General features: G+C 48.1%; 1 protein-coding gene across 1 annotated transcript; it reads left to right on the forward strand.

Annotated features, from left to right (window-relative positions):
• Positions 1 to 923: 923 nt before the first annotated feature.
• On the forward strand, positions 924 to 27183 carry LGI2 (leucine rich repeat LGI family member 2). The gene is made up of 8 exons (XM_087827986.1): positions 924 to 1120; positions 3027 to 3098; positions 4836 to 4907; positions 6728 to 6799; positions 12039 to 12110; positions 12790 to 12959; positions 18262 to 18426; positions 24710 to 27183. The coding sequence occupies exons 1-8, from the start codon at positions 924 to 926 to the stop codon at positions 25525 to 25527; spliced, it is 1638 nt and encodes a 545-aa protein (XP_087684112.1). The 3' UTR covers positions 25528 to 27183.

The following is a 27183-nucleotide window of genomic DNA, read 5'->3' on the forward strand; positions in this document are numbered from 1 at the left end:
CAGTGCTGAGAATGTATCACGCCCTCAATCTGTATTAACAAAGCACCCCCGTCCTTTAACTGCGGTGGGTGGGGTGTGCCGGGAGCACGCTGAGCGCGGGGAAACTTTCCCTGGCTCTCTAGCTGCAGGCAGCGGCGGGCCCAGGTAGCGGGGCGCACGCCCTTTCCTCCGTTCCTGCAGCCGGGAGCCGGGCTGGCTCCGGGAACCCCACGGTGCCTGGGGACAGGGTCAGAGCCCCCCGCCCGCGCCCGCCGACGGCGAGCGAAGCGGTCCTCGCCGGGCTCCGGCAGCGTCCGTTTCAGGGCTTCCTTTAGCATTTATTGAGGCCGCTCCAGTTCTGCCCCCTCCAAGCGCCCGGGACGAAATCTCCCCGTTCAGCCACCAAGCCAGCTCCCCGGGCCCTACTTTTCCCCGCTCACGTTCTAGCGGGGGGGCGGTGGAGGGACTGCGGGTATCTGAACCCCACGGCTCCGCGGGCCCCCCGGGGGTCTCCGTCCGAGGCCGGCCCCTCCCCCAGGGTCGCCCAACTTTTTCTCGTCCCGCCGCTCTCGGGGAGGGTCCGGAGGGCTGGCGGCCCCGGGGCGCGGCGGGGGCGGGGCGCGGGCCCCTCTCCCGCGGGGCGGGCACCCGCCCCGCATCCTCCATTGGCCAGAGCGGGCTGCGGGCGCGAGTGCTGATGTCAGGCGGGCGCGAGTGCGGCGGGCGCAGCGGCGGCGGCCGCCCAGCAGCCCGGGCTCGGGTGGGGGGGCGCCGAGTGGGGGTGGCGGCCAGCATGCTGCTCGGCTGCGGCTCGGCCTCCCACACCCGCGGCGCCCTCGTCCTCGGCAGCGGCGGCGGCGGAGCAGCGCGCGGCGCCCGGGTCTGCGGCGGCGCCGGGTCCGAGCGCGCGGCGCGGCGGCGGGGCGCGGGGCGGGGGGCCGGGCATGGCGCTGCGGAGGGGCGGCGGCGGGGCGCCGGGGCTGCTGCTGCTGCTGCTGGGCGCCGCGTGCTGGGTCCCGCCGAGCGCGCAGGTGAGGCGGCTGGCGCGCTGCCCCACCACTTGCAGCTGCACCAAGGAGTCCATCATCTGCGTGGGCTCTTCCTGGGTGCCCAGGGTCGTGCCGGGCGACATCAGCTCCCTGTGAGTGAGTGGGACCCCTCCGGCCCCCGCCCGCCCCGCCCTGCGCCCGCGGCCGCCGGGGAGTTGCTTCTGGGGTTGGGACGGCGCCCCCCGACCCCACTCCTCACCCCGTTTCTTTATGTTTGGGTGGGGGCGCGCTGTGGGACGTGGGTGGAGTCTGGGGCCCCGGGGAGGAGGGAGGGAACCGAGACGCAGAGTCTGAGAGGCCCGGCAAGTCCCGGCAACAGTGCTTCTCCAAGTGTGGCCCGCGGGCCACCTGCGTCGGACCCTCCTGGGGAGCTTGTGCCAATGCAGGTTCCCGGGCCCGCGCCCAGTGAAGCAGGGGCTCTGGAGGGGAGCCTTGGAGTCTGCATTGGGCGTTCCCAGGTGATTCTGAGATGCATTAAAGTTTGAGAGGATGTGTGTATGTTTTTTGGGGGGTTTTTGGGGGGGGGGGTTGGTTATGGGCGTGTATGTGCAGTGAGCGAGGCTGGAGTGAGTACACCCGGGAAGGGGCGAGGCCTCACTGTCCCGCCTCAGGTCTGGGGCTGTGGTTCGCACCGTGGCCTCACCCCACCCTCTCCACAGTTCAGGTTGGGTAGAACCTGGTAAAGTCATAGGGCCTCTGGAAGTGGGGGCTGTCCCTGGTGGCCTGGAAGAGCGCTGACCCCGTGGGGCACCCAGCCTAGTGGTCAAGTGCGGGAAGTCAGCCTGACTTCTTGCCCTGCGTCCACAAGGGCTTCTCGCCCCCTCTCCACACCAGTATTATATTGGCTGCGTTTTCAGTGCTGGAGGAACGGATGGGAAAAGGCTCCTCATCATTAATCCACCTGCTAAGAGATGCTTTCAACCTGCCCGCACACAGCGACTCCAGCCACGTGACCAGCTCTTGTAATGGCTGTGAGGCTACTGGGCTATTATCTTTACTGTTGGGAAACGTTTCCCGCTGAAATGACTCCCTCCTTCTAGGCCAGGGTGCTAGGGGAAGCCCACTCGATGGCAGAGGCAGGGAATTCCCGGGCGCAGCTGCTATGCTCAGGGTACTTCCTCTTGCACTACACTGGCCTGCCTCCTGCCCCTGGCAAGACGCAGAGGCCAGGACCCAGGAGTGAAGGGCTTCCTGTTTGCATTTATAGAAAGTTAGGAGTCTGGCTGGCAGGCGAAGAGGGCCTTTTTGGTTCCTAATATTGCTAAATCGGGGGACGCAGAGGATTCCAGAAATTAGAATTCCCCTTGTTAAATCCTTTAGACCAGCAGCTGCTTAATTTATCTGCATGCTAACTGAGGTAATTCTGAAATCACGTGTTGAGGTCCTGCTGAGGGCAGAAAGGATGGGGGACCTGGTGCAGTAATAGAGCCAAGCTTCCTGCACCCAGGTTGACCGTTAAATCTGGCAGATGGCATTGCCTCCCACTGCACATTCAAGTTCAGGTGTCTCTGAGTTTTCCCCAAGGCTTTCACAAGTGCATTTAATCAGAAGTGCTCTGAGTGTCTTTCAGAGATGGGCTCCCAAGGGGAATGCTTAATCCTACCCTGGAGTTTCGTCGGCCAACATTAACGCTGTGTCTACACAAACAGAATCATGGGCAGAGGTGGAGTAATCATCCATTTGCAGCCAGGGCTTCCTGTAGTAGAGAGGAAGCAGGGGTGGGAATTGATTTAAACTGGTGGAGAGAACGTCTGTGGAAGGAGCTAGACTGATGGTAAAGGTTTCTGTTATTCAGACTAGTTTTCATATTGATCCAGTTCATTGAAACATGAACTTGACTCCTCTGGTTCCTGCCCCGAGAAGCCCCTGGCCAGCTGTTTAAGGCTCATCCGGGAGTGGAGGCGTTTGAAGTACAGGGGGAGTGTAAGGCTGATTGCCCATCCTGCCCAGCACTTCTCAGACTACCCAGGCCTCGTTTTGTCCCTCTTTTGCCTGTAGGAGCCTGGTAAATGGAACGTTCTCCGAGATCAAGGACCGAATGTTTTCCCATCTGCCTTCCTTGCAGCTGCTGTGAGTATAGGAAGTTCTCCCTGAAAATGGGGGGCCTGGGGGTATGGTCCTGGGGGGGGGGAGTGATCTCTGCGTCTTGGATATCAGTTCTTCCTAAAATACTCAAGCTCGTGAGTAAATCATGGCTGGCACTTCGTGGTAACTTGGAGTGTGGTGTTCCCACCAAGCTGGGTCTGACGGCTCTTTGCCCTTTCCTTCTCCTGGCACATGTTCTCCTTAAGGACCTTATGGTGGATCCCAACCCCACATCTGGCAACTGAGAATGTGGTTCTGTTGAATTTTGACCAGAGCTTCACCTAAATGAACTGTTCCCCTCACTTTAAGAGAAAGCCTACAGTTTAAACTCAGCGTTACTCTGGAAATAGCAGTATTTCTAGTTGAGTGAGTGCATAAACTGCTGGGAAGCATACTCTGCATTTACGTGCAACATTTTACTTAATCATCCTATTATCCCCACAAGGAGGGTATTTTTATTTCCCCATTTGACAGATGAGAAAATTGAGGCTCAGAGAAGTTAAGTAAGTTGCTCGAAATCACAGCCAGAATTCTAAGCCATATGCGTAACTGCTCTGCATCCCGGCCCCTCTTGGCGAGTCCTATGTTGTGCTCTGTTGCCCAGGTCAGTTCAGGTTTGAAAAGAAATGTCCAGAAAGCAGCTTTTAAAAGTAAATCAGCCTGGCCGGGCATGGTTCAGTGGTTGAGCATCGACCTAGGATCCAGGCTATTGGGGTTCGATTCCCGGTCAGGGCACATGCCCCCGGTTGCGGGCTCGATCAATGACTCTCTCATCATTGATGTTTCTATCTCTCTCTCTCACTCTCCTTTCCTCTCTCTGAAATCAATAAAGATATATTTAAAAAAAAAAAAGTAAATCAATGACAGGCAAAGTCATGAGTACATAGCTCACTCTCTGTATCTGTATTGGTTTCTTAAATTTGAGATGAGATAAAAATTAAGCAAAATATGAAGAAATGGAACAGAAATCACTACTCATCCCAAGTAAACTTAATATTGATCTTTTTGTTCTTGTTATGCACTGATAACATTAAATTCTGATATTTCTTAGGAATTCTAGTTGTATTAAAATATACTTTCCATATGATGGGAATATAGCTTTAGGTATTTTACCTAATAGACTTCAGTGGTAACTATATAAACTATATAAACTTTTACCAAGTAGACTTAGGTGGTGACTCATAAAAGAACTATTGGTGATAAAGAGTCTTCTGAAGGTTTCCTAAACTTTTAAAAATCATTCCTCATGGAAATGTATGATATAGTAGAAAGGTTTAAAATTTTTTTTTGGTCTCAGCTGTGTGACTTTGGTAAAGTCACTTAACTTCTCTGGGCTTAGATTTCTCTAAAAATGGAGCTGGATTAGCTCCTTTTAGATCTGTAATTCCATGACTGCTTGTGCATCACAGAGCATTCCCTGGCTGTTTAGTTGTGCTGGCGTTAGAATGTTTTGAAATAACAGCCCTCAGGTCAGATTTACTGAGACCCACAGGGGAGAAAGGGTAGAGTAAAGGGGATGACCAGAAGACCTGGCCAAAGGGGTTCCACTTGCCATTTTCTGTCAGCATCTGTGAGTTGGGTTGTGCATCTAATGGGCAAGTCTTAGGTTGAGAAGAGCCCATATTTGCCCATGGATCAGAACATAGGAGAAGAAACAGAAATAGCTTCACTGTGGGACTCCAGTTTTATATCTCTGTATTGAAACCTGTCCCTTATTTTCAGATTGCTGAATTCTAACTCATTTACGGTCATCCGGGATGATGCTTTTGCTGGACTTTTTCATCTCGAATACCTGTAAGTGCTGTGCTTTGTGTGTTTGCTGAGCATTTGGTACATCAGTGGAATTGCTGTATTGCTTTCTAAGCCGAACAGCATCTCTTGGACAGAAATTAGGGGTGGAGAAAACAAGAAAACCCCATTCTCTTTTCAGCACTGACCTTTTATAGTTTACTTGTGTATACACATGCTGGGACAGGAGGAGCCTGGGGACAAAGGGGGGAAAGGAAACAAAGAAGGCAAGATATTCATTCATTTTCTGCTGACATTTAATTTGTCATGTAGTAAGCACAATTGGAAATTGTGTTGGATATTTTTACCTCTCATAACTAGGCATGGATTTGCTGATCAACCAGAAATGAAGCTGAAGGATTCTGAGGGTTACTTATTTTTAAATAAAGTGTCCCTATATGGGAATACAACTTCATGTTTTTAATTCAGCTGCCCTATGTCCTGCTTACAGTATCTCGTGTTCACTGCTGACGAGGGTCTAATTTTCTTTCTTCTCTTTTCAAAAAAGATTATTTTCCCCTTTTCAGATGTGCAGTTTTTCCCCAGCAATGAGCTTTGCCCTCCCTCTGGTTCCTGCCCTTTCTTGTCTTTTTTCTGCTTCAGTTCTTTCACCCTTGCCTTTTGTAACTTGTAATAATATCAATCCGGCTATCAGATGGGATTTCCTTAGGACGGGGGGAAAGCCTTGTCTCTGCTTTCGTATCTGAGGTGAACAGGTAGATGTTTGGATTCCAAATGCATCCTGCAGCTGAGGAAGCTCTGCTCTGAGTTTATGGCCTCAGGAAGGATGTTTCTGGAATTCTCGCTCCCGAGTGCATATCATACGTGTGCGCTCGTGACGCTGTGATAATATACACTGAACGTGAAAGATGGGGAGCACTGAAGCACTGAGTCCATCTGGGTTCCCTCAGGGCACGTGAACAGGCCACGCAGGGAATGAAGGTGAAGCCACCTGTGTTCTCTTCTGAGCAGCTCATCTCACTGTCGAGGGGATCGAGGAGGGGGTGAGCTCCGTTTACACTGAAGTCTATCACCGAATAGACCCCTGGTTTTTAAAAAGCAGGCATCGGGAAGGTCTCAGGGCAGGAATCAAGAACGATTTCACTAACCCACGGCCTGGTGTCGCGCAGCCCCTCCCTTGGACCCTCATCACGGCCCTCTCCCACCTGGAGAAGTGTGACGCCTGAGCCCGGCGGCAGGTCTCTGCGGCCCGAGGGCCTGGGCGTGGTGCAGGTGTTTCTCACTAAAGCGCGGCTGGAGTTCTACTAACGCGGGATCCTGCTCGAGCCCTAAGATGCCTCGGCGCGGAGGAGGGAGCCTGGCCACACTCAGTGTCATTCTCCTTCCTGCCTCCCGGCGCCTCTGAGACCTAGAGAGGACCCTGCCCGCCACCCATTTGTTCAGACGTTAGACCGTGTAGGACACGATGAACTCAGAGTTTGCCAGAAGCCAAGCTTAATGGATTTCTCCCTCAGCAAAAACTTTGATAAGGAGACGTGGAATAACGGGCTCCCCTCAAGGGACAAGGTTATCAAGGAAGCCGGCACAGGCAGGCTGGGAGCGTGAGGCGGCCGCGGCCTGCGCGCCTCCCGGCTTGGGAGCTGTGGACGTTCCTGCCGGGCCCAGTGCTTCCTTCTTTTCCCCCACGATGCTTCTCCCCGTGTTGTCCACCCTGAATTTCAAGACATCCACGCTGCTGCCGCAGAGAGCGCAGACATACACTCATGGCCACGCTTGTAGATTTTATTCCAGAAACATACCAATATCACTTTTGAGAGCTGTCAAGCTGAGAAAACTCAGTTTAATTATCCTGCTGTTCTCCTTAGGTTCATCGAAGGGAACAAAATAGAAACCATTTCAAGAAATGCCTTCCGTGGCCTCCGTGACCTGACCCACCTGTAAGTCCTATGAGAAGTGTTGTCAGTCCTTTAAGGTGTAAAATAAGATTCGCTTCCTGGTGTTTCTCTTTCTCTTGACTGTTTGTCCGTGTAACAGCATCTGAGTGAAACTAATTTCCAGGTTGCCCTAGAGGTTTCTGTATTGTCGATCAGTCACCAGCCCAAGGTAATAAAGATGCGCTGGTCTTGGTCGTATTTTCCATCATTCTGGATTGTCGTCATGGACCACGCCTGTCACGTAGGGAGCCCTGCGAGCTGCGAGGGGCCTCTGTGAGTGGTGGAGAGGTGGGAAGGAGGCTGACACGTTTTGTACACCTACTCTGTGCCAGGCACAGGTCTGGGTGCTTAGTGAGCCTTCTTCTCGTACCTTTCACGATGATCTGTGAGTCCCTATTTTACAGATTTTAGGAGCTGAGGCTTACACGACTCCTAGAAGAATGTTGAATGGAGGATCAGAATTAGGACAAAATGGAATAGAGACATTTTCTGTGGTACCTTGAATTTGAATGCAAATAGCTTTTTCTTTTATGTTGGATTAATCGGCAGCTTAAGCTAAGCTCTCTGGGATTTTTAATAGCTTTCTGGAGAAAAAAATTTAAACAAATTGATTTGAATTGGCATATCAGAATGAAGCAAGTGCTCACACTTAGCAAATGTAGAAAACTGGAAAAAATAGGGCCTGCGTTTATGAAAATGTAAAAATCGTCATTGTCTTGGTAGGAGCCATTTACTAGCCAGGAACCAGGTCCCATGTGTGTGATAGATATTTGGTATTTGAGGAAGATGACATGTCTCATCTCACAGTCAGCTGTGCGGTAAAAAGAGAAGTAAGGACACTGGAGGGCTTTGAGTGGGGTGTCGGGCAGGAGCGGTCATACCCTTAGCATGTGTCACCCTGACTGATACAGCATCTGAAGAGATAATAGTTTACATCCAACCCTGATGTAGGCAAAGGTGTCTGTCACCTGGCTCAGCGAGCACTGGATTCTGGAATCCTACCAAGCAGAAGCTCTGCCTGGGTTCAAGCTCACAGAGTAAGGAGAGGAGGGGGCAGAAGCGGGAGGCCCAAACATCTGGCTGAGCACAGCCACCCTGGAGAGCACCCACTCTTTTTGGCATTATTGCTCTAGGTTTACTTTTCTTCCTGTAAAAGCCTTGATTTTTTTTTTTTTTCAAATTAAACCTAGATTCTGAATCCTCCCATTCCTGTAGAGGCTAAGACAATGGGCTTGGAGTCACATAGACTTGGGTTCAGATCTCAGGGCCATCACTTGTTACTGTTGCTTAGCTTTGCTGAGCCTGTTTCCTCATACTTAATATGGGGACGATGGTTCTGAGCCCAGAGGATTGCCGCACGTAGTGGTTAATGCTTGCTTGCAGAGCACCCAGCACACCAGCCGGGGAAATGCTCAAGGTATGGTGGCATTGTTATCATTATCAGCGACATCCCTTCCTCCACTCATTAAGCAGTTTCCATTTTCTCCATGGACTGCTGGTAGCCTTGGCAGTTTCGGTGGCCAGACAGGGTCTGCTATGCAGACAGCTGTGGACATCTGGAGAGGAACAGCTATGGCCAGATAAACCCAGTTCCCAGAAGTCAGGAATGAGGGACTTTGTTTTAAGCAAAAACTCTGGGCAGATTGTGAACCTATAGCAAAGTCCATGTGACTGAGTTAGCCTAGATGTCAACTTTCATTTGACCAGTTGGCTGTAGTCTCACCTGAAAACAGGTGAGAACATGCAGGTATTGTACATGTATATTTGCATGGCTTTGCGCATGTGTCCCCATGGGTGTATGGACTTCTCTACGTGTGTGTACATATGAGTTTGTGTGTGCATGCTTGTGCATCTGCACACAGAACTATGTGTGTATATTAAATGTGCATATGTGTAAGAGGCACCTCCTTCTCTGTGTGCATGCAGAGGGAATAAAGCAGTCCTCTGCTTGGGTCCAGAGTGCATCGGATACATTAGTACACTCATCCCAGCATGTATTGCCACATGACAGTCAAGCCCCCAAAGGGCCCCGTCTCCCCAGCTCTCCAGCCTCATTTCCCTAAATGTCCTCAGAACACTGACTCTCAGGGGGCTCCCAGGCATACCCAACTCATCCTATTCCTGGGCTTTCCCTCACATCCTTTCTCTTGCCCTGGATGCTGTTTCTTCTGCCTGTGATCTCCTGGAATCTGCTTTTTCTTCAAAGTTCAGGTTAAGTTCTATCTCCCACATGGAGCCATTCTGATCTCCCCTTCATTCCTCTGTAGCCCTCCCGATTGGCTCCACACACCCAGCACTTTACTGTGGGCTAAGGCCATGCTGGTTGGTGCTGTTTCATGGGTAATAGTTTTATCTCCCCAGCAGCACTGAAAGAGCCCCAAGGGGAGGGCCCATCAGGATCTCCCATTAGCTCTGCTCTTCTCCCAGCATCTAGCACAGGGCTCAGCCAGCAGGACATTCTTTCTGATTCACCAGTTGACCAGTGGGTTCCTTATTGAGCCAGAATTCTCATATAGACTACTTCTGGGCAAGTCAGGTGACTTTTAAAGTGGACTCCTCCAGCCCTAGCCAGTTTTGCTCAGTGGTTAGAGCATCAGCCTGCAGACTAAAGGGTCCTGGGTTCAATTTCTGGCCAAGGGCACATACCTTGGTTGCAGGCTCAATCCCTGGCCCAGGTCAGGGTGTGTGCAGGAGGCAACCAATTGATGTCTCTCTCTCACATCGATGTTTCTTTTTCTCTCTCTATCCCTTCCACTCTCTCTGAAAAGCAATGGAAAAAATATCCTTGGGTAAGAATTAAAAAAAAAAAATTAAAGTGGACTCCTCCAGGCTGGAGAAGTATATAGTCATTAAAACATTTAATACATTGTTAAGAATGAACTGATCCTTCCATCTCCCACCCCTTTTTTGTAAACTTCTAAGTAAAGATCACACATCAGCTCTCTAAAGTTCACTCCTGTGATGAAGGAAATCACTATCTGGAGTTTACTTGTTTAAGTATCTGATTTTTATCTTTTATGAACTTTCCCAGCACCTGCAGGGTCACATTTATATGTAAAGAAACATGGTCAGGTTTCAGAGCCCTGAGGAGCAGTGCCAACCTGTAAGTAAAATCTAGGACAGTTGTTTTCGGCAGGCCCGGAAAGCCCAAGGGACAGGTTGCTGTTAAGTAGTTTTAGAAATGAAGTAAGTGCCATGAATTTGTAGATAAAATGAAATGGAGAATGAGATGTTATGCGCTGAGTGTGTGTGGGGTGGATGGTCCATCTAAATAATTCAGCTTCTGAAATCCAAATTGAGCATTTGGAATGGTTGCTGAACAGTCTGCTTTTTTGGCCTTGACCATCTGTATATTCTTATCACTTTAATATGATACATTTCAAGTAACTAAAAAAAAAAAAAAAAACTAGCTGAAAAAAAAAAAAGAACCTTTAATTAGCTAAAAATTTTTGTACTTTACTTTTCAGATCAAATAACTATCAACCAGAAAAAATAATCCAAACAAATATGTTCTTTTTTCAGAAAGCTATTCTAGAGTATGTTCAGTCTGATTACATATTTGGTCTATTTTCCAACATCTTTAAGAATGTACAGATAAATCACTTAGGAAAGAAAGGTTTAAAAATAGATGAAATGGTAGTTTAGTCCATTTGTGGTCATCTAGATGGGAAGGGGTGTCCCCATATTCTGTTAGTATCTTGAAGCAGGAATGGTTGGTTACAACTGGGCTCAAAGTTTTCTACTCAAGTTGAGTCTAAGGAAGAACGCTCATTTCTTTAATTCTTCTCTTTGGGATGGGTCATTATGATGCTATAAAAGGCTAATTTCTTATATATATTTCATATATGTATGTATATATATCCATCTCTACATATTTGGTGATGAATTGCCTACATGTTTCTCATTTATAGTTTTGCTATTTGTACTCATGTGTAAAAGAAAAAAAAAGTAGCCATCAGTTTCTTATCATATCAGAGCACAATGCCTGGGGGAAATCACAGGCTCGATGTACATCATTTCAGCACCCAGCATCTTTCAACATCAGCAGCCCAGCCCTGTGGACATTCATCTTTAGCAGGATGGTGACAGGGCACTGCAAAATCCTGACTCATCCGAGGAAGAGTTGATGGTGCTCATTTGAGTTCGCTTCTGGGAAATGGGGTGGGCTAGGACGTTTTAGAAAGTGCTTCAACACTAAGAGCAAAAATGCAGCATGGTTTCTGGTCAACCTTCATTAGAGAAAATGACACTGATCACCATTATTCATTTCCTGAATGGGGTTCATTGAGGTTTTATATTATTGCCAGGGTTAGAGTTGAGGGTGTTTAGGTAAAAGCATATTTACTAAGTGCTTTCTTAGAGTCACAAGTGATAGAATTTGCTTAAATGGACCACTAGGGAACTTCTTGGCACAAGACTCTACATCTTTTTTATTTTTTATTTTTATCATTGTCATTTTAGTGCATCATTCGTTCATTCAACAAAGATTTACTGAGCACCTACTGTGTGCCAGGCACCGTTCTATGAGCTGAGGATACAGATGCGGACAAACAGAAATCTTTCCTCATGTTGCTTACATACAGGAAAAATGCATAGTCAATACACAAGTAGATAAATAAAATGCATAGTGAGCCAAGTCATGGTTGTGCAGTGAAGAGCAGAGCAGGGGAGGGAGATGCGTGGAGGTCAGGGAAGGTGGTGAGAGTTGAGGACAGATGCAAGGAGGTGATGGAGTGAGCCGCGGGGTATCTGGGGGAAGAGCATTCTAGGCAGATGGACAGCAAGTGCAGAGATCTTGAGCTGGGACTGGGCTCCTCCTGCCTGAAGAATAACAGAGGCCAGTGCAGCTGGATCTGGGCGATTTAGATGTGGCCCTGTTGGTAGGCGGGAGTGGAGGTAAACTAGACAACAGGGGGTCTTACACACCATCAGAAGGACTTTGGCTTTTATCCTGAGAAGCACGAGTACTCCCTGAGGTTTACAAATGTATACCAAGAGCTTAGTAAATACTTGTTTTAAAAACAAAACACAAGACTTACTAGTACTCCAGCATTTATAATGTTATTTTTGTATAATTAAACTCATCTCTTTATCTCAGTATCGATGACCAAAACCAGAAATTGAACCACACTGTGCTGAAGACGTTTAGAGCTCTGTTTGAAATCATTACTTTATTTAAGGGACTTCAGAGTAATAGGCCATGAAGATAATAACCACATTAAAATGTTACTTTTTATTCTAGCTCTTTGGCCAATAACCACATAAAAGCACTCCCAAGAGATGTCTTCAGTGATTTAGACTCCCTGATTGAACTGTAAGTGATGAAAATAAAATTGATGTCTGCTTGTCATTGCGCCCCAGTTAATCGTGTCTTTAAATTCTCTCTCCCCCTTTGCTGCATTTCTTTTATGTTGTAGCTAAAAAATCTTTGAGAGTCGTGCCCACTGGGAAGCAGCATAGAGTCTGTATTGGGTTGGATTGTGCCATTTTAAAATATAGGTACTTCGTAGCATTAGGCTCTTTCCTGGAGATAGTGTATCCATCTGTTTTACCTTCTAGTGTTTGTCACTTTTTACTGGATATAGCTTAATAAGATCTTAGCGTTTCAACTGTGTTTGTGAAAACCAGCTTCCTGTGATGACCTGTTTTTGTTTGTGCGAACCTGTGTTGGGTGGTGGTCTTCCGTTGTTGTTCCCCTTTGTCCAGCGTGGCCTGGTGACAGTTTTGGGAGCGTTTGGAGAAATGGTGGTATGTTAGCTCTGAAAGCTTTCTCTAGGCCGTACAGTTAAAACCGTAGGCACCGAAGACTATTAAATAAAGTCAGTGATGAGAAGAAGAAATAGGATGTATGAAATACAAAATTTTTTTTACATTACATTTTTTGGGGGTATTAAGTATATCAAGATGTTAATAATTCTGGAGTCTCATGTTTACTGCCCAGACATTTCAGGCATGCCCGTTTCCCTGTGTCTGTATTTCATTTTAATTTTTAGAGATCTAAGGGGCAATAGGTTTGAATGCGACTGCAAAGCCAAGTGGTTGTATCTGTGGTTGAAGATGACAAACTCCACTGTGTCCGACGTGCTGTGCGTCGGTCCCCCGGAATATCAGGAGAAGAAGCTGAACGACGTCACCAGCTTTGACTACGAATGCACAACCACAGGTACTCAGACCCTCCGTCACCGAAGACGGTTATTTAGGAAAATCCCTTTGTTTTCTTTCAGATTGTCAACAGGGAGTGGAGAAAAGTAGGTGTAAGCATTTTCTGTCAAAAGTATTTTAGGCAAAATTTAAGCTCTAAAAGATATGTATTGATGTGGTAAGGAAAATATCTCAACAGTTTAGATTTTTGTTAATTTCACTGGCTTTAATTTTGATATTTTGTTTGTTTTTTTTTTTGGTCTTTACAAAATTTAAATTTTTCTAAAGATTTTTTTTAAAAGAGTGAGTTTGACATAAAAAAATTTTCAGATCAGTTTGGGTTTCCACAGAAAGCCAGTGCAGAGAGGCCTAAATTACTGTTCTCTTGATTGAATTATATGAATTTTATTGAAAACTTAAGTAATAAATACCAGACTTTAAAATCTATAAATTGGGTTCATAGTTCCATATAAGAGGTGATAACTAGGGAAATTATAACCATTGGCAGAGTAGAAATGTAAGTTTACAGTTGTCAAAAGAAAAAATTCACATTGAGGGAAAAAAAGTTTGATTCCATGTTTCAGGCTATAAAGATAAAATTAAAATACAAACTGCCCTGACTCTCTACACATCTTGTAGAGAGCAGGTGAGTGTCTCCATGTGAAAGCTTAGAGGGAGTTGCTGCAGCTTCTAACGCCAGATTTTAAAGGAGAGAGGATCAGTCCACAGTGTGAAACCTGCTTATCAACTTAGGAAAATAAGCATTTAGGCTGAGATTTGATATCTACAGGGCTTCAAGGCATATCGGTGGGAGCAGCAAGAATGAGAACTCAGAAAATAGTTACAGAGACTCAAAAGACAAAAGAACTTTAAGAATGAAAGATCACATTTAGGCTGGCCCTGCTGCCTAAATGAACAAACACAAAGTAAAAATTATGTCTTTGTAAATAAGGGGCCCTACAAGTCCTGTTCTTTTCTGAGAGCAAACCTGAAATCGTATGGAAATGACCTCGTCTTTCATCACTGAACAGGAGCTTATTCGGCTGTGTCACTGGCAGGTGCCCGTTAGCCAGTGAGGCCACTCGCAGGCTATTTGCTGTACTGGGGAGCAGTGCAATAAATCAGAGGCCTGGTCAATGACATTTGCTCCAAGAGGTGGCATGCAAAGCCATTGGGTATGAAATTCTAAACCAAAGCTCCTTGGGGCTCCTCTCTACCTCTTCTCCAGTTTTTCTGGAGAGTTCTTTAAACCCCCAGGTAAAGTTAGCAGCTTTTCCATTGTTCTAGTCACGCCTGGCCATGATGTGTGAAAGGTTTGCCAAACTCCGAGATAAATGACATGGGCTGTAGAGGACCTTGGGGAACTGGGAATAACTTACCTGAGACAAGTGATTTCTCACCTTAGAGCCCTGTGGGTGGTTCTGAAAATGACCCAGGCTCTGAGAATTGTCCTGGGCATGGAGGGGGCTTGGAACCCAGGTAGCCAGGTCCTGAAATTTGTCTTAAACCCAGAATCCATGGGGCAGTGTGAGCCCCTCACACATTTTAGGGCGTTCTCTCTCTTACATATGTCTTTTCGAAAAAGCTTCCTGTTAAAGTTTAGAAAGTCAGCACTCCCTGGTAACAAGGAGAAGATGATTCTGTCTTTGTTATTGTTTTATCCCTTTAAGACTCATGAGCAAATTGACTCTTGCTCCCAGTTTCTTCTATCATGAAAAAAGTGGCACAGCCAAGTTGTGACCTATCCCCAAATACTGTCCCTGCCTCATAAGAATATAGGTCAATAGAATGTAGTTTTTTGGGTTCCCATCTCCTGCTCAGAGCGAGCATCGTCCTCTGGCGTTTCATTAAAGGCTGGGGTGGGAATCTGTGAGGAAGAGGGAAAGCCCATTCCCAGAGACAGGGCACTGTTATCACATCCTCAGCAAAGATTTCGGAAGAAGCACCTTTTCTTAGTGCATTATTCCCCTCTTAGCTCAGATTTTCAGGAAAAGGGTAAGTTTTTCAGGTGGAAGAGGGGAGGTAGACACTGCTTTTCCAGGGACAGGAAGGTCCTGTTACCATCCTGTTCTGGGCACAGGGGTGTAATTAACACCACGGAGCAGCGCCTGGACTGTTTTAGCTCTCTAGATTCATCAGTCCTTCCAGAACCCTCCACCTCAAGTCTATTTTTAACCACCTCGGAAATCCCTGTTACCTGCTCATGATTCCCTGTGTTAGGTGGATAATTCACTGAATTCCTTAGAGGGAGTGAATTCTGCATCCTAATGGTCCTGTTAGCCTCCCTATTTCGGGGCTGATGAAAATGCAGAGAGAAATAATGCATTAATGTGCAGTTTCTCTCCCAATAGGCTAGGCATCATGTATAATTTATTTTCTGCAAGTGCTATAAATAGCTGTGTAAAAATCTGTTGATTCCAGTGGGAGCCGTGCGGAATTGGAAGAGTCCCACTGACATCATGAACCGAATCCAGTGTGAGCGGACATGGCAGGCTTCTGCAGGGATACCAGTAATACTTGCACACTAGTAAATTGGTGTCAGATCAGTCTGCGCATTCTCTGAGAGCTTTCCATATGAATGTGCGTTTGTCATTTGTGAAAGATAAATTAAGATGAGATGGAAGGAGATACTTAAATTTGAGCTCCCTCCCCCCAGGCACGTACGCAAGTACATAGGCATCGATCATTTTCTAAATATGGTTTTATTGATTTCAGAGAGAGAGGAAGGGAGATGGAGAGAGAGAAACATCAGTATGAGAGTCATTGATCGGCTGCCTCCCGCACGCCCCCGACTGGGGATCGAGCCCGCAACCCCGGCATGTGCCCAGACCGGGAATTGAACCTCCATCTCCTGGATCCTAGGTCCACGCTCAACCACTTAGCCACACCAGCCGGGCTGCATGGATCATTTTCTTCCACCAGCTCCTTCCTCTTTTTCTTCTCTGCCTCCTTTTTTTATGGGGTGGGACCCCTGGGCCACTTCTTGCTGTCGGGGTACAGAGGCAGCCTGCTCTTTGCTTCTCCCTCTTCTCCCTACACCTGCAAGCATCATTTGTTCAGCCCCATCTCCCCCCCACCACACTTTTCAGAATGAGCCAGCCCTTCCACACTCATTAAGCCGGCAGCATTTATTAAGCACCTACTGTACATGGGGAGGGACACCTCTGAAAGTTAGCATGCATTGAGCAGTTCTAAGTGAGTATGAATCACAATATACAATGAGGAAACTGAGCAGAGATGTTTAGTAACTTCCCCAAGGACACTCAGCAGGAAGGTGGAGTCTCAGCTCTGGTATCTTACCTCAGATGTCTTTAAAATGGACACTCCCCCAAGAGACAACTCAGTGGTGGCTAGGACAGAGGAGGAGGACTGTCCTTTCTCGGGCCTTAATTTTATATTTATTAAGCAGCTACTATGTGCTAAGCCCTAGGGCAGGCATTTCCACCAACATTACCCAATGTTTCCCTCTGCCATTAAGCTTGGGAGGTAAATGTCATTGTCCCCATATTGTAGATAGGTAAACTGGGGTCTTGTGAGGGGAAGTGTGCACCCAGGGTCTCCAGCGCAGGCAGTGGTTTCAGGTGGTCTGACTCCAGGCACAGTGCTCTTCCCAGTACCTCACATTGCCCTCACTCAGCCCTGCCCCTCTTTCCTGCCCCTGACTGCCACCTCCCCTTCCCGTTATCACACTTCCCACTCCAACACTTGCTCAGCTGTTCCATCTCCTTTCCTGCCTCCATTCCTTCAGCACTGTTTCTCTTTGCTCACTACCAAGTGGCCTGTCCCTTTATTGCATTTCTTGTGTAACAGCTTCATGAGGCTTCCAAGTCAGGGTTATTTCTGAGTGGCTGCCATGGGCTCATGCCACGGGGGGCTCTGAGAAGTGTGAGACCTAGGTCTGACCGTAGGAAGCACTTTGTTCAGGAGGCACACCATGCTGTGTGTCCATGGCCAGACGTGCACCCTCTCTGGGCTTCTGGCTCTGTAAAATGACTCAAGGCTCTAAGATTGCTCCCATTCTCCAAACTGACTCCCCTGTCGCTGTGTTGAAGATTCAGCCATGGATAACAAGATGTAGACAACAGTGCCTGATTGTGTGTCCAGTGGAGTAGGAGGAGTCCCGTGGGTTGGACCAGTCAGGGAAGGCTTTGCAGAGGAGGTGGGGCTTGAGTGGCACCCATATGACCGTGTGGGGAGTAGATGGGCAAAGCCAGGATTTTCTCATAGGGGTGACTTTCCTTAGCCAGGCGTCCACCATCATGTCACCCTGGGTGCATTTAAGCTGCCAGGAAGCAGGGCTCTCTGGCCAAAGAAACACCTTTCCTTAAACTTCATTAGTGTCTTTTTCCCCCTTTCTTTGTTGGTTCTCCAGCTACCACAGACACTAACTATCCCAGCATCCGAGGGCATCCTCACCCTGTTTCTTGATAAAATTGTGCATTTCCTACTGAGATTTAATACAGTGAGTCAGTTGTAGCTCAGGGGAGCCGTGTAGACGAGGAGTGTTAATCTCCCACTAAATGTAAGAGTCAAGCACATGCTCAAATTGGACAGGTTCTCTGTTGCTTGAAAATGCAATAGAGCTATAAGTGCTTGCTGAGCTGCAGGAGTCCAGCCCCCAGGCACAGCCGTTGCTCACTGCGCCATGTCCGGGAACTGGTGAATGTGCTTAACTTCCCCATAAGAGGCCTTTATAAACCTCTGAGACCACATCGAAGGTTTGGTTTGGTTTCCAAATACGCAGTGTGCCGTTTGGGAGCTGACTTTCCATTGAGAACCTGCCGTGCAGCTTCCCCGCCAGGGTGATGCAGGCCTGGGGATGTGCTACCGGGCGGATAAAAGGAGCCCACTGTCAGGCAAGCTTGCGGACCACCACAGCCAGCAGAACCGAACGGGTTTCTGTACTCCCCGGGCTCTCCTGAGAGGGCTGGAAATACAGCTTTTCCTGAATGAGGTTCTCCCCGCTGGCCTTGTTCACGGAGGAGTTTCCACGGTGGAGTCAGGAGCGCTGCTCTGTGGCACCCTTTCTGCTTGCTTTTTGAAAGCCAGGTCTCACCAAATGTGTTCAAAACATGGAGATCCATTAGCCAAACCCATGAGATGTTTATCTGGAAGCCATATTAGAAGCTGTGCATCCAGTCTGCTAACCCTGTGCACAGAGCCTCCTGGAATCCCCCGGAGTCATACGCGCTCTGATGTTTGCGTTGCCTCTCTCCTGCCCTCCCCTTCCTCTTTGTGGCGCTGATGGGAAGAAGGAAAGACGGGCTGGCTGATGATTCCCACAGGAGATCTCACAGGGCTTTCTCTTTAAACACCGTCCCCAGATTTTGTGGTTCATCAGACACTGCCCTACCAGTCGGTTTCTGTGGATACGTTCAACTCCAAGAATGACGTGTATGTGGCCATCGCTCAGCCCAGCATGGAGAACTGCATGGTGCTGGAGTGGGACCACATCGAAATGAATTTCCGGAGCTATGACAACATCACAGGTGTGTTGTATTGGCCTCATTTCAGTGAGAGAAGCAGCGTCCTCTGCTGCACCAAGGGGCCGCTTGGCTCCCTCACTCAGTTAGGTGTGGGGGACACACTGTGGCCCGCCCCCGTCTGTCTCTTTGATTCTTTCACGATATGGCCCATTGTTGGCGAGAACAGAAGCCTCAGGTGGTGAGCCTGTTTATTGTTGGTGATCCCCTTGAAAAGGGAGGGGGTGATGGGTTGCATGTGGTGGGAGGCATTTTCCTGGAGTGGTGAGAGGCCACCTCAAGAACCCCTTGATCTTGAGCAGTTACCGCAGCCAAGACTGCACTAGCGTAGCTGCTAAATGACTCCTTTGACTTCTGTTAAGTGGATTGTTAAATAATATGCTAATGAACACATGCACACACATATATGCATGCACGGACACACATGCACACACATGTACAGATACACATGCAGGCACACATGTCTGCATGTACATGTGATCATGCACAAATGCACGTAAACACACGTACCTCCTCTAGCTGTTCTTCCTGCCCCCTTGCCAGGTCCTGGTGATCACTGCTTCCCTTTAATAAGTACAAACAAAATAAGGATGCACGGCTCTTTAAATCCAGGCCTCTGGGACAAGACTTAATTAATGCTTCATTCAGTGCTGGCAGGGGATCCCAGTGTCTTAGTGCTACTAAAAATGGATGGTCTATTTGCTTTTTAAATAAGTGGATAAAGTTAAAAAAATAATCTTTCAGACTTCTCATTTATCAAGTGCAACCTGATAGTAATACTAACTTTATAAGCAGCACCACAATGGCCCAGCGGTTACCCCGCAGGAGAATTTCCTTTAGCGGTTCCCGATTGGGAGTTAGAGCAGCATTTTGCTGTAGCAATGAGAAACGTATCTGGGTAGAATTGCCGGATGGGGAGGTTCCTAGGAATCTCTCCGGCACCAAGTAGCTTCCCAGCAGGTGCAGGGATGGAGAGAGGCAGGGAAAGCGTCGTAATGAGCCTCATCTAGCAGCCCTGAGAGGTCTGTGAGATGCACATGCAGATGCCACCAAGAGGCCATTTCAGATGAGCTGCGTTGCTGTTGGGCCATCTGGCCACCTGGTGCTGAGCTCACATTCCTGAGAGCAGCCTGGCTCATCTAAGTGCACGTTCAGCACAGAGCAGCAAAGGTGAACCTGTCAGGGAAGCCGAGGCCTTCGGACCCCAAACCCAGTCCACAGTAAAGGCAAAGGGAGGCGAGAGAGGGACTCGCTGCCCACGTGTCTTTGCTTCCCTCTCTTTCCTGACTGGGAAGGTAGGTGAAGGGTGAATGAGCCGGCCCCTCTGCCTTCTCCCCATGATAGGAGGTGGGAGCAGAGTGAAGCTTGGCTCTAGTGCTGGGAGTTCCAATGTCAGTGCTTGTTGCCAGTGCTGGTTGTGGGCCTGCGAGGTGCCAGGCGCTGGTTTGTCTCATTGGAAACTCACAGCAGCTGCTGGGGCTATTACTGTGGGTTGCATGCCCTTAGGTAGAGAACAAAAGCCCTCAGTTCAAGGGGGAGCTGGCATCAAGACTACAAAGAGCTCAGGTTCTACTCCTGACCCTGCCATGTGCTAGGAAGTCACGGTGGCCCCTGAGGCTCAGTTTCCTCATCTGCAAAATGGGCAGATGTACCACATGTGGATGCTGTGAGGATTCGATGAGTGCCAGGCACAGTGCAGGCAGTTCTTCATGCCGGCTTCCTTTTCACACCCTTACAGATGAGGCTCAGGCACCCTGAGTCACTCCACTGTGACTTCTGAGGCAGAGCCCAGTGCCTGTCACTGTTGCATCCCATCCCTTCCTTCTCCCAGGTTGACCTTGGTAGGAAGGGATGGCACTGCCCTCCACCTACAGCTAGTGGCATGCCTGAGTTCAAGTCATTCATTCATTCACTCACAGAGATTTCTTGAGCACTTACTCTGAGCCAGATACAATCTTGGTGCTGGGGCCATAGCAATAAATAAACCAGATGAAAACCTGTACCTTCAAGGAGTTTACATTCTAACAGGAGAAAGAGACAATAAAAAAGACAAACATTTGTAACACATATAACACTTAGATAGCAGCATGCTAAGAAGTGAAACAAAGGTGGGGAAGGGAGCTTTGGAGTGCTGAATATGGGATGATTGAAATTTTAGGTAGTGTCTGGAAAAGGCCTCATTAAGAAGGTGTTATTTGAGGTAGACCTGTTGGACATGAGGGCTTGATTGACATGGAGAGCTTGGGGAAGAGCATTTCAGACAGAGGGAACAGCAAGTGCAAAGGTCCAGAGGTGGGAGGGTATCTTCCCTGTTTGGGTAATTCAGGGGGCCAGTTTGGCATGAGCAAAATGATCCAGGGGAGAGTTGCAGGAGACAAAGTCAGAGAGGTATGACGGGCTGATTACGGGGCCTTGCAGGCCCCACAAAGGCCTTGGGCATTTACCCCGAGAGCTCTGCAGATCCTTGCAGGCTTGGTGCAGAGGTGGGAGGGCTGCACAGGAAGAGGCTGGTGCCCAGCACAGAGTGCTGGGTTGTGTCCAGCTGGGTTGAGTAGCCTGTGGGAGGAGGAACAGAGATGGAAAGAGAGTGAGGAGTTGAGAGGCTGTTGCAAGAATTTCAGGTAGGCACCGATGTCCTGGACCCAGTGGAGGCCACCTAGGTGGTGGTTAGGAAGTGGTCAGTGAGATCAGAGAGGGTGTGGTCATGGCCAGAGCCAGGGCTGGACCTTGCTAGTTCCCTGAGGTTCCTCAGCCCCTCATTCTCAAAGTCTGAATCTCCTGAGAGGTGGGCAGCCAGGCATGAAGCCCACTGGGATTCTCTTCATAGCCAAGCCCAAGAAATGACTCCCAACAGTGGTAGTTAAGTTTACAAGCTCCAACATTATACTGGTGTTTGATAAAGTGGCTCTAGATCTTTCTACCTGATGATCTGGGCCAAGTTAGTTAACTTCCATGATCTTCTTTTGTTTGTAAAATGGGAATTTCATGAATTCCCATTCCATCTGTAAAATGGGGCCATTGTAGTATTGGGCCCATGGGAATTGAATGGGCGTGATGTATATAACACTTAACACAGAGCCTGGGTAAATTCTCAGTGAATGTTGGGTTATTGGTTGGAGGTAAAAATGGGTATTGGATTACCATTCCTCCTACCACCACTAGGGGAAGCTACCTGCTTCAGATTGTTTACACTTTTTCACAAAAGCACACAGATGTATATACCAGAGTCCCAAAATACCTGCCTATTGTGTATTGCCCGTTTTATGTCACTTACTGATTTCTGATCACATCTTACAATTCAACCACCTCACTTGCTTATATTTCTCCCTTTACCTGGGTCTCCAGGCTCAAATGCAGCCTCCTACAGGAAGCATTCCTTGATGACCTGAATGGAATGAAGTATCTTTCTTCTCTACCCCTTAGTACATGAATTTCCATTAAACACAAATCACATTCATTGTCACAATTTTTCACTCAAAGGAAGGCAACTAACATTTATGTACTCAGTGATTTATAAGCCTTTTCTCTTGTAAACCACATAACTTCATAACACGTACTGCTGTGCTGTCTCCATTTTACAGTGACGAAAAACGGGTAGGCCTCCTTTCCCCATAGACCCTAACTCTTTGACTTCGATGAAAACCTCTCCACAGCATTTATAAGCATAGGGAATGGCAGGGACCAGCAGGGAAGGGCCTGGGGGAGGCAGGGGAAGGGGGTGTTTGCAGAAGTAGGTGGACTACTTAGTGCAGAAAGGGGTGTGGCCAGCTGGACTCTAACCTGCCTGAAGGAAGCCTTGCAGCACCGGTGCGCTGGGCAGACGGCAGATGGATAAGCAAGGGGACAGCCACAGAACCACTTGTCTTGAAGAAACTGAGGAATGCGTGGGCTAGTCTCCCATCACGGGGCACGCATGCCTCATTTGTCATCTTGTTTGATCACGGGGTGATCCCGGAGTCGGCGAGGGCTGGGCAGGATTTTCTCGATCCATGCCTGGTAGGACTGGAGCTCCGACGAGGGGAAGGGGCACCTGCTTCCTCCCTTGGGACCCCAGTGGGCATGATGCAGAAGGGACAACTCCAGCTCTCCACCTTCTTCTAGCGGGAGAGGGCAACCCATGGTCATGTTCACCCCAAGGTTTTACTCCTCATATTTCTTTCCTACATCTCTTCTCTGTTCTCCTGGGTTTGTTTGTTTACCTTCTGATTATATACAAAGCATGGTCCAGTCTCTAATCTCCCTTTCCTACGTTAAGCTACACACACACAGACACACACACACGCACAATGATCTCTGCTGCTACTGACAATTCCTTGGGCTAAAGTGTTCACCTGGACAGAGGCATCATGGAGCATTTCTGAAGAATGAGTTCTTTCCATCTCACATGCCCCGCGGCTGAGACGGCCAGGCCTGGGGGATGCTCTGGGCAGCAGGGCCTCCACGCCAGGCGGTTCAGGAGGGAGACCAGAAGCATGCACGCTCGAGTCGTGCTGGCAGGGGGGGAGTCCGTGCAGCTTTCGAGGAGCAGTGTGGTAGTTGAAAGCCAGAAGCCTTGAAAATGTATGCAGTGTTTGACTCAGCAAACATGTAAGAACACTGCCAGATGGTTTTCCAAAAACGAGTTCTCTACAAGGAACCATGTTACTTACAATAATGAAAAGCTAGAAATAACTGCAGTGTCCAACAATAGGGGATTAGTTAAACAAACTGTGGTGCATTCATGCAGTGGAATCTGTGTAGTATTTAAAAATCTAGTTATAGAAGATAAAATAACATAGGGAAATGTTCACAATATAGTGGTCAAGTGAAAAAACATAGGTTATAAGAAGCCTATGTATATATACTATAAATTCAAATTTATTTTTTAAAAATGTGTTTGACTATGAGCATAGATTGATGATTAAAGAAATATATCAAGATATTAAGTATTGTTTCAGCATTTGCAGTACAAGTGATTTTGATTTTCTTCTTTGTGCTTTTTGGTATGTTGTTGGTGGAGGGTAGACTGGAGCCAGACTACCTAGGCCTCCTTTGGCTCTGGAAATCAGAAGAGGCCAAATGTCTTCAAGAGCCCTTATTAAAGTTTGTTTCTCCTGCTCATGAGACCTCACTCCTCCCCTTTAATACCCGCCCCCCATCCAAGAGAAGAATCCCATTTACTTGCCTCATTCTGCCCTATGAAGTTGGGAAGTGCTTTTTTTTTTTTTTTTTTTTAATATATCTTTATTGATTTCAGAGAGAGGAAGGGAGAGGGTGAGAGAGAGAGAAACATCAGTGATGAGAGTGCCATTGATCGGCTGCCTCCTGCAGGCCCCCGACTGGGGATCGAGCCCATAATCTGGGCATGTGCCCTGACCGGGAATCAAACTGTGATCTCCTGGATCCTAGGTCGATGCTCAGCTGCTGAGCCCTGCCCGGCTGGGCATTGCTTTTTGAATAGCATGAAGATAATGCATTTGGTGTGTTAGTGAATTTCCTGACTTGTACACCTGCCTCTAAATTCTCGGGGACCCAGGTGACCAGCATTTACATATTTCTATGGAGCCACCATTTATAAAAAGGGTTAAAAAAATTTTTTTATTTATGGGAAAATAGACATAGCATAAAATTTACCATCTTAATAATTTTTAAGTGTACTGTTGTGTTAAGTATGTTCACATTACTGTACAACCAAACTCCAGAACCCTTTTCATCTTGAAAAACTGAAAATCTATACCCATTTAACAACAACTCCCCATTTTCCCCCTCCTCCCAGACCCAGGCAGCTGCCCTTTACTTTATGTCTCTATGAATCCGACTACTCCAGGCACCTCATATAAGTGGATATATACAGTATTTGTTTATTTGGGAACTGGCTTATTTCACTTGGCTAATGTCCTCAGCATTCATCTGTGTTGTATCATGTATCAGCACTTCTTTCCTTTTTAAGGCTGAATAATATTCCGTTGTATGGATAGGCCGCATTTGTTTATCCAGTCATCCATCAGTGGACACTTGGGTTGCTTCCACCTCTTAGCTATTGCGAATAGCACTGCTATGGACATGGGTGTACACAGATCTCTTCAAGACCCTGCTTTGAATTCTTTTGGCTAAGGATCTAGAGGTGCAATTTCTGGGTCATATGGTAATCCCACATTTAATTTTCCAATGGTTTAATTCTTCAGTGGTTTCCATAGGCGCTGCCCCATTATACATTGCCCACCAGCAGTTCCTGGGGTCCCGGTGTCACTGTGGAGGAGCATCCTAACCGTGGCTGCCCTAATGCTCTCTCCTTTCTTCCGGAGCATAGGTCAGTCCATCGTGGGCTGCAAGGCCATCCTCATCGACGACCAGGTCTTCGTGGTGGTGGCCCAGCTCTTTGGCGGCTCTCACATTTACAAATACGACGAGAGCTGGACCAAGTTTGTGAAATTCCAAGACATCGAGGTCTCTCGCATTTCCAAGCCCAACGACATTGAGCTGTTTCAGATCGAGGACGAGACGTTCTTCGTCATCGCGGACAGCTCGAAAGCCGGCCTGTCCACGGTGTACAAGTGGAACAGCAAGGGCTTCTACTCGTACCAGTCTCTGCACGAGTGGTTCAGGGACACGGACGCCGAGTTTGTCGACATAGACGGCAAGTCGCACCTGATCCTGTCCAGCCGCTCGCAGGTCCCCATCATCCTGCAGTGGAATAAGAGCTCTAAGAAGTTCGTCCCCCACGGCGACATCCCCAACATGGAAGACGTGCTGGCCGTGAAGAGCTTCCGAATGCAGAACGCCCTCTACCTGTCGCTCACCCGCTTCATCGGGGACTCCCGGGTCATGAGGTGGAACAGTAAGCAGTTCGTGGAGGTGCAGGCTCTCCCGTCCCGGGGGGCCATGACCCTGCAGCCCTTCTCTTTTAAGGAGAACCACTACCTGGCCCTGGGGAGCGACTACACGTTCTCGCAGATCTACCAGTGGGATAAAGAGAAGCAGCTGTTCAAGAAGTTTAAGGAGATCTACGTGCAGGCCCCGCGCTCCTTCACCGCCGTCTCCACGGACAGGAGAGATTTCTTTTTTGCGTCCAGTTTCAAAGGGAAAACGAAGATTTTTGAGCACATAGTCGTTGACTTAAGCCTGTGAAGGTGTGCTAGGTGAATGTACAAGACACGCAGCACTGGCTCGCACGCGAGAGGACCGAGAAAATACATTTCAAAAGAAGCCAGGTACAGAGGCCTGACGTTAAAACGGCCTTGGGGAAACAGTTAGACGGTTTCGAACTTTTAGAACTCACATTTTAATCAGGGATTGCACTTATTGGCTAACTGCATGACATGTCCATCTTCCCATTTCAAATGACATCGTAAAGCCTGTAATTCCTGACAAAGAGGACAGTAGTGACTTACCATCTAGAAAGCAATGCGCTTTTTTTTTTTTTTTTAATGAAGGAGAAAATCGGATAAGATGGGGCAGCTCTTATAATGAAATTTTTTAAAAGACCAAACAAACTATGGGCCCTTATCCCATTTTAGCAATCTTTCTGGTAAGGACTCTTAAAGCCAAGGTCAGCTGAAAAGATTTGCTGATGGTAAGTTGAAAAATCGGGTAACACTCAGCATTGCTATTTTGAGCCATCCCAGTTTCCTGACCCCCCCCCCCCCACTGGCAGAACCCTGGCTATTCCATTGGCTCATATGGATGCTTGTCATGAGCGTGTCAGCCAAATAATGTTTGACACACTGCTTCCTCTGCTACAAAGAAAATATTCTGCTGACACATGTCTAGGCCCAGCAATGGGCTGTGGGCCCAGGAGGGAGACAAAGGAGTTTCTCTTCTTCTGATGGTTCAGAGCTGACCCTCGTGGCGGCCGGAGCAGCGATGCCTGTTGGATGCCCTTCTGTGACTCATCCACTTCTCTGAACCCATCCTTGGAGCGTTCGGGTCACCAGCAGACAGCCCAAAGACTGAATGGTGCTTTTTACTCTGTCCTTTCGAGCAATAGAACAGGTGTCACCATCTGATGAGAATTTCTGCAGTAAGTCTGGAGCCAAGGAGGACTTGACACACACCTCGATGCACTTTGAAACCTGGAGATGGCCCTTGGGTTGATGCATGCCTTTGCCCTCTGGGCGACTTAATATTTCAAGTAATTGAATAGCAACCTACCTACCTGCCCACTGCCTACCTCCCTGCTCATGTAACAGCCTGCTTTGTTGATTTGCTGATATTGCCGCTGCCAGCGTAGCGCTTTCAAAGGCGCTGTAGCACCAAACTGTAGAAGCCGGGGTTCTCAGGACCGCGCACTCCTCCCTCTCCCTGTTCCTTGCTCCCTCGGGCCATGTGCTGCAAGGGGCCTCATCCTGCACAGGATGTGGGGGGGATCACTGACCAGTAGGGACCAGCTTTGGAGCCAGACACTCGGAATCCCTCGGACCGGGTCTGCACTGAGGGGCCCAGATGGCCTGTTCCAAATGGGCCCCTCTGGTGTGGACCATCAGGAAGAGTGTGGGGGTGGGAGGGTTTGGTTTTGTCGAAGGTCCAGGTGGATGCTCTGCCTGGTTAGCTGGTTTTCTTCAGAGTATGGAATGAATGCTTTGAGGAGTGGCTCTCAAAGAGGAACCCCACAACCTCTCTTCTAGCCATGAACGTAGCATAATCATTGTACTGTATTATTTCTTTTTAATGATTTTTGTTTGCCAAGTCTTGAGTAGGTAGATGTTTTGCCACAAATATGAATGTTTGTTGTTTCTAGACTTTAAGCAACGTGGATCGAGGCAATAAATAGCACTTAGAGAACAA

This window comes from Miniopterus natalensis, chromosome 1 (genome assembly GCF_054644295.1).
Source record: "Miniopterus natalensis isolate mMinNat1 chromosome 1, mMinNat1.hap1, whole genome shotgun sequence".
NCBI classification, from domain to species: domain Eukaryota; kingdom Metazoa; phylum Chordata; class Mammalia; order Chiroptera; family Miniopteridae; genus Miniopterus; species Miniopterus natalensis.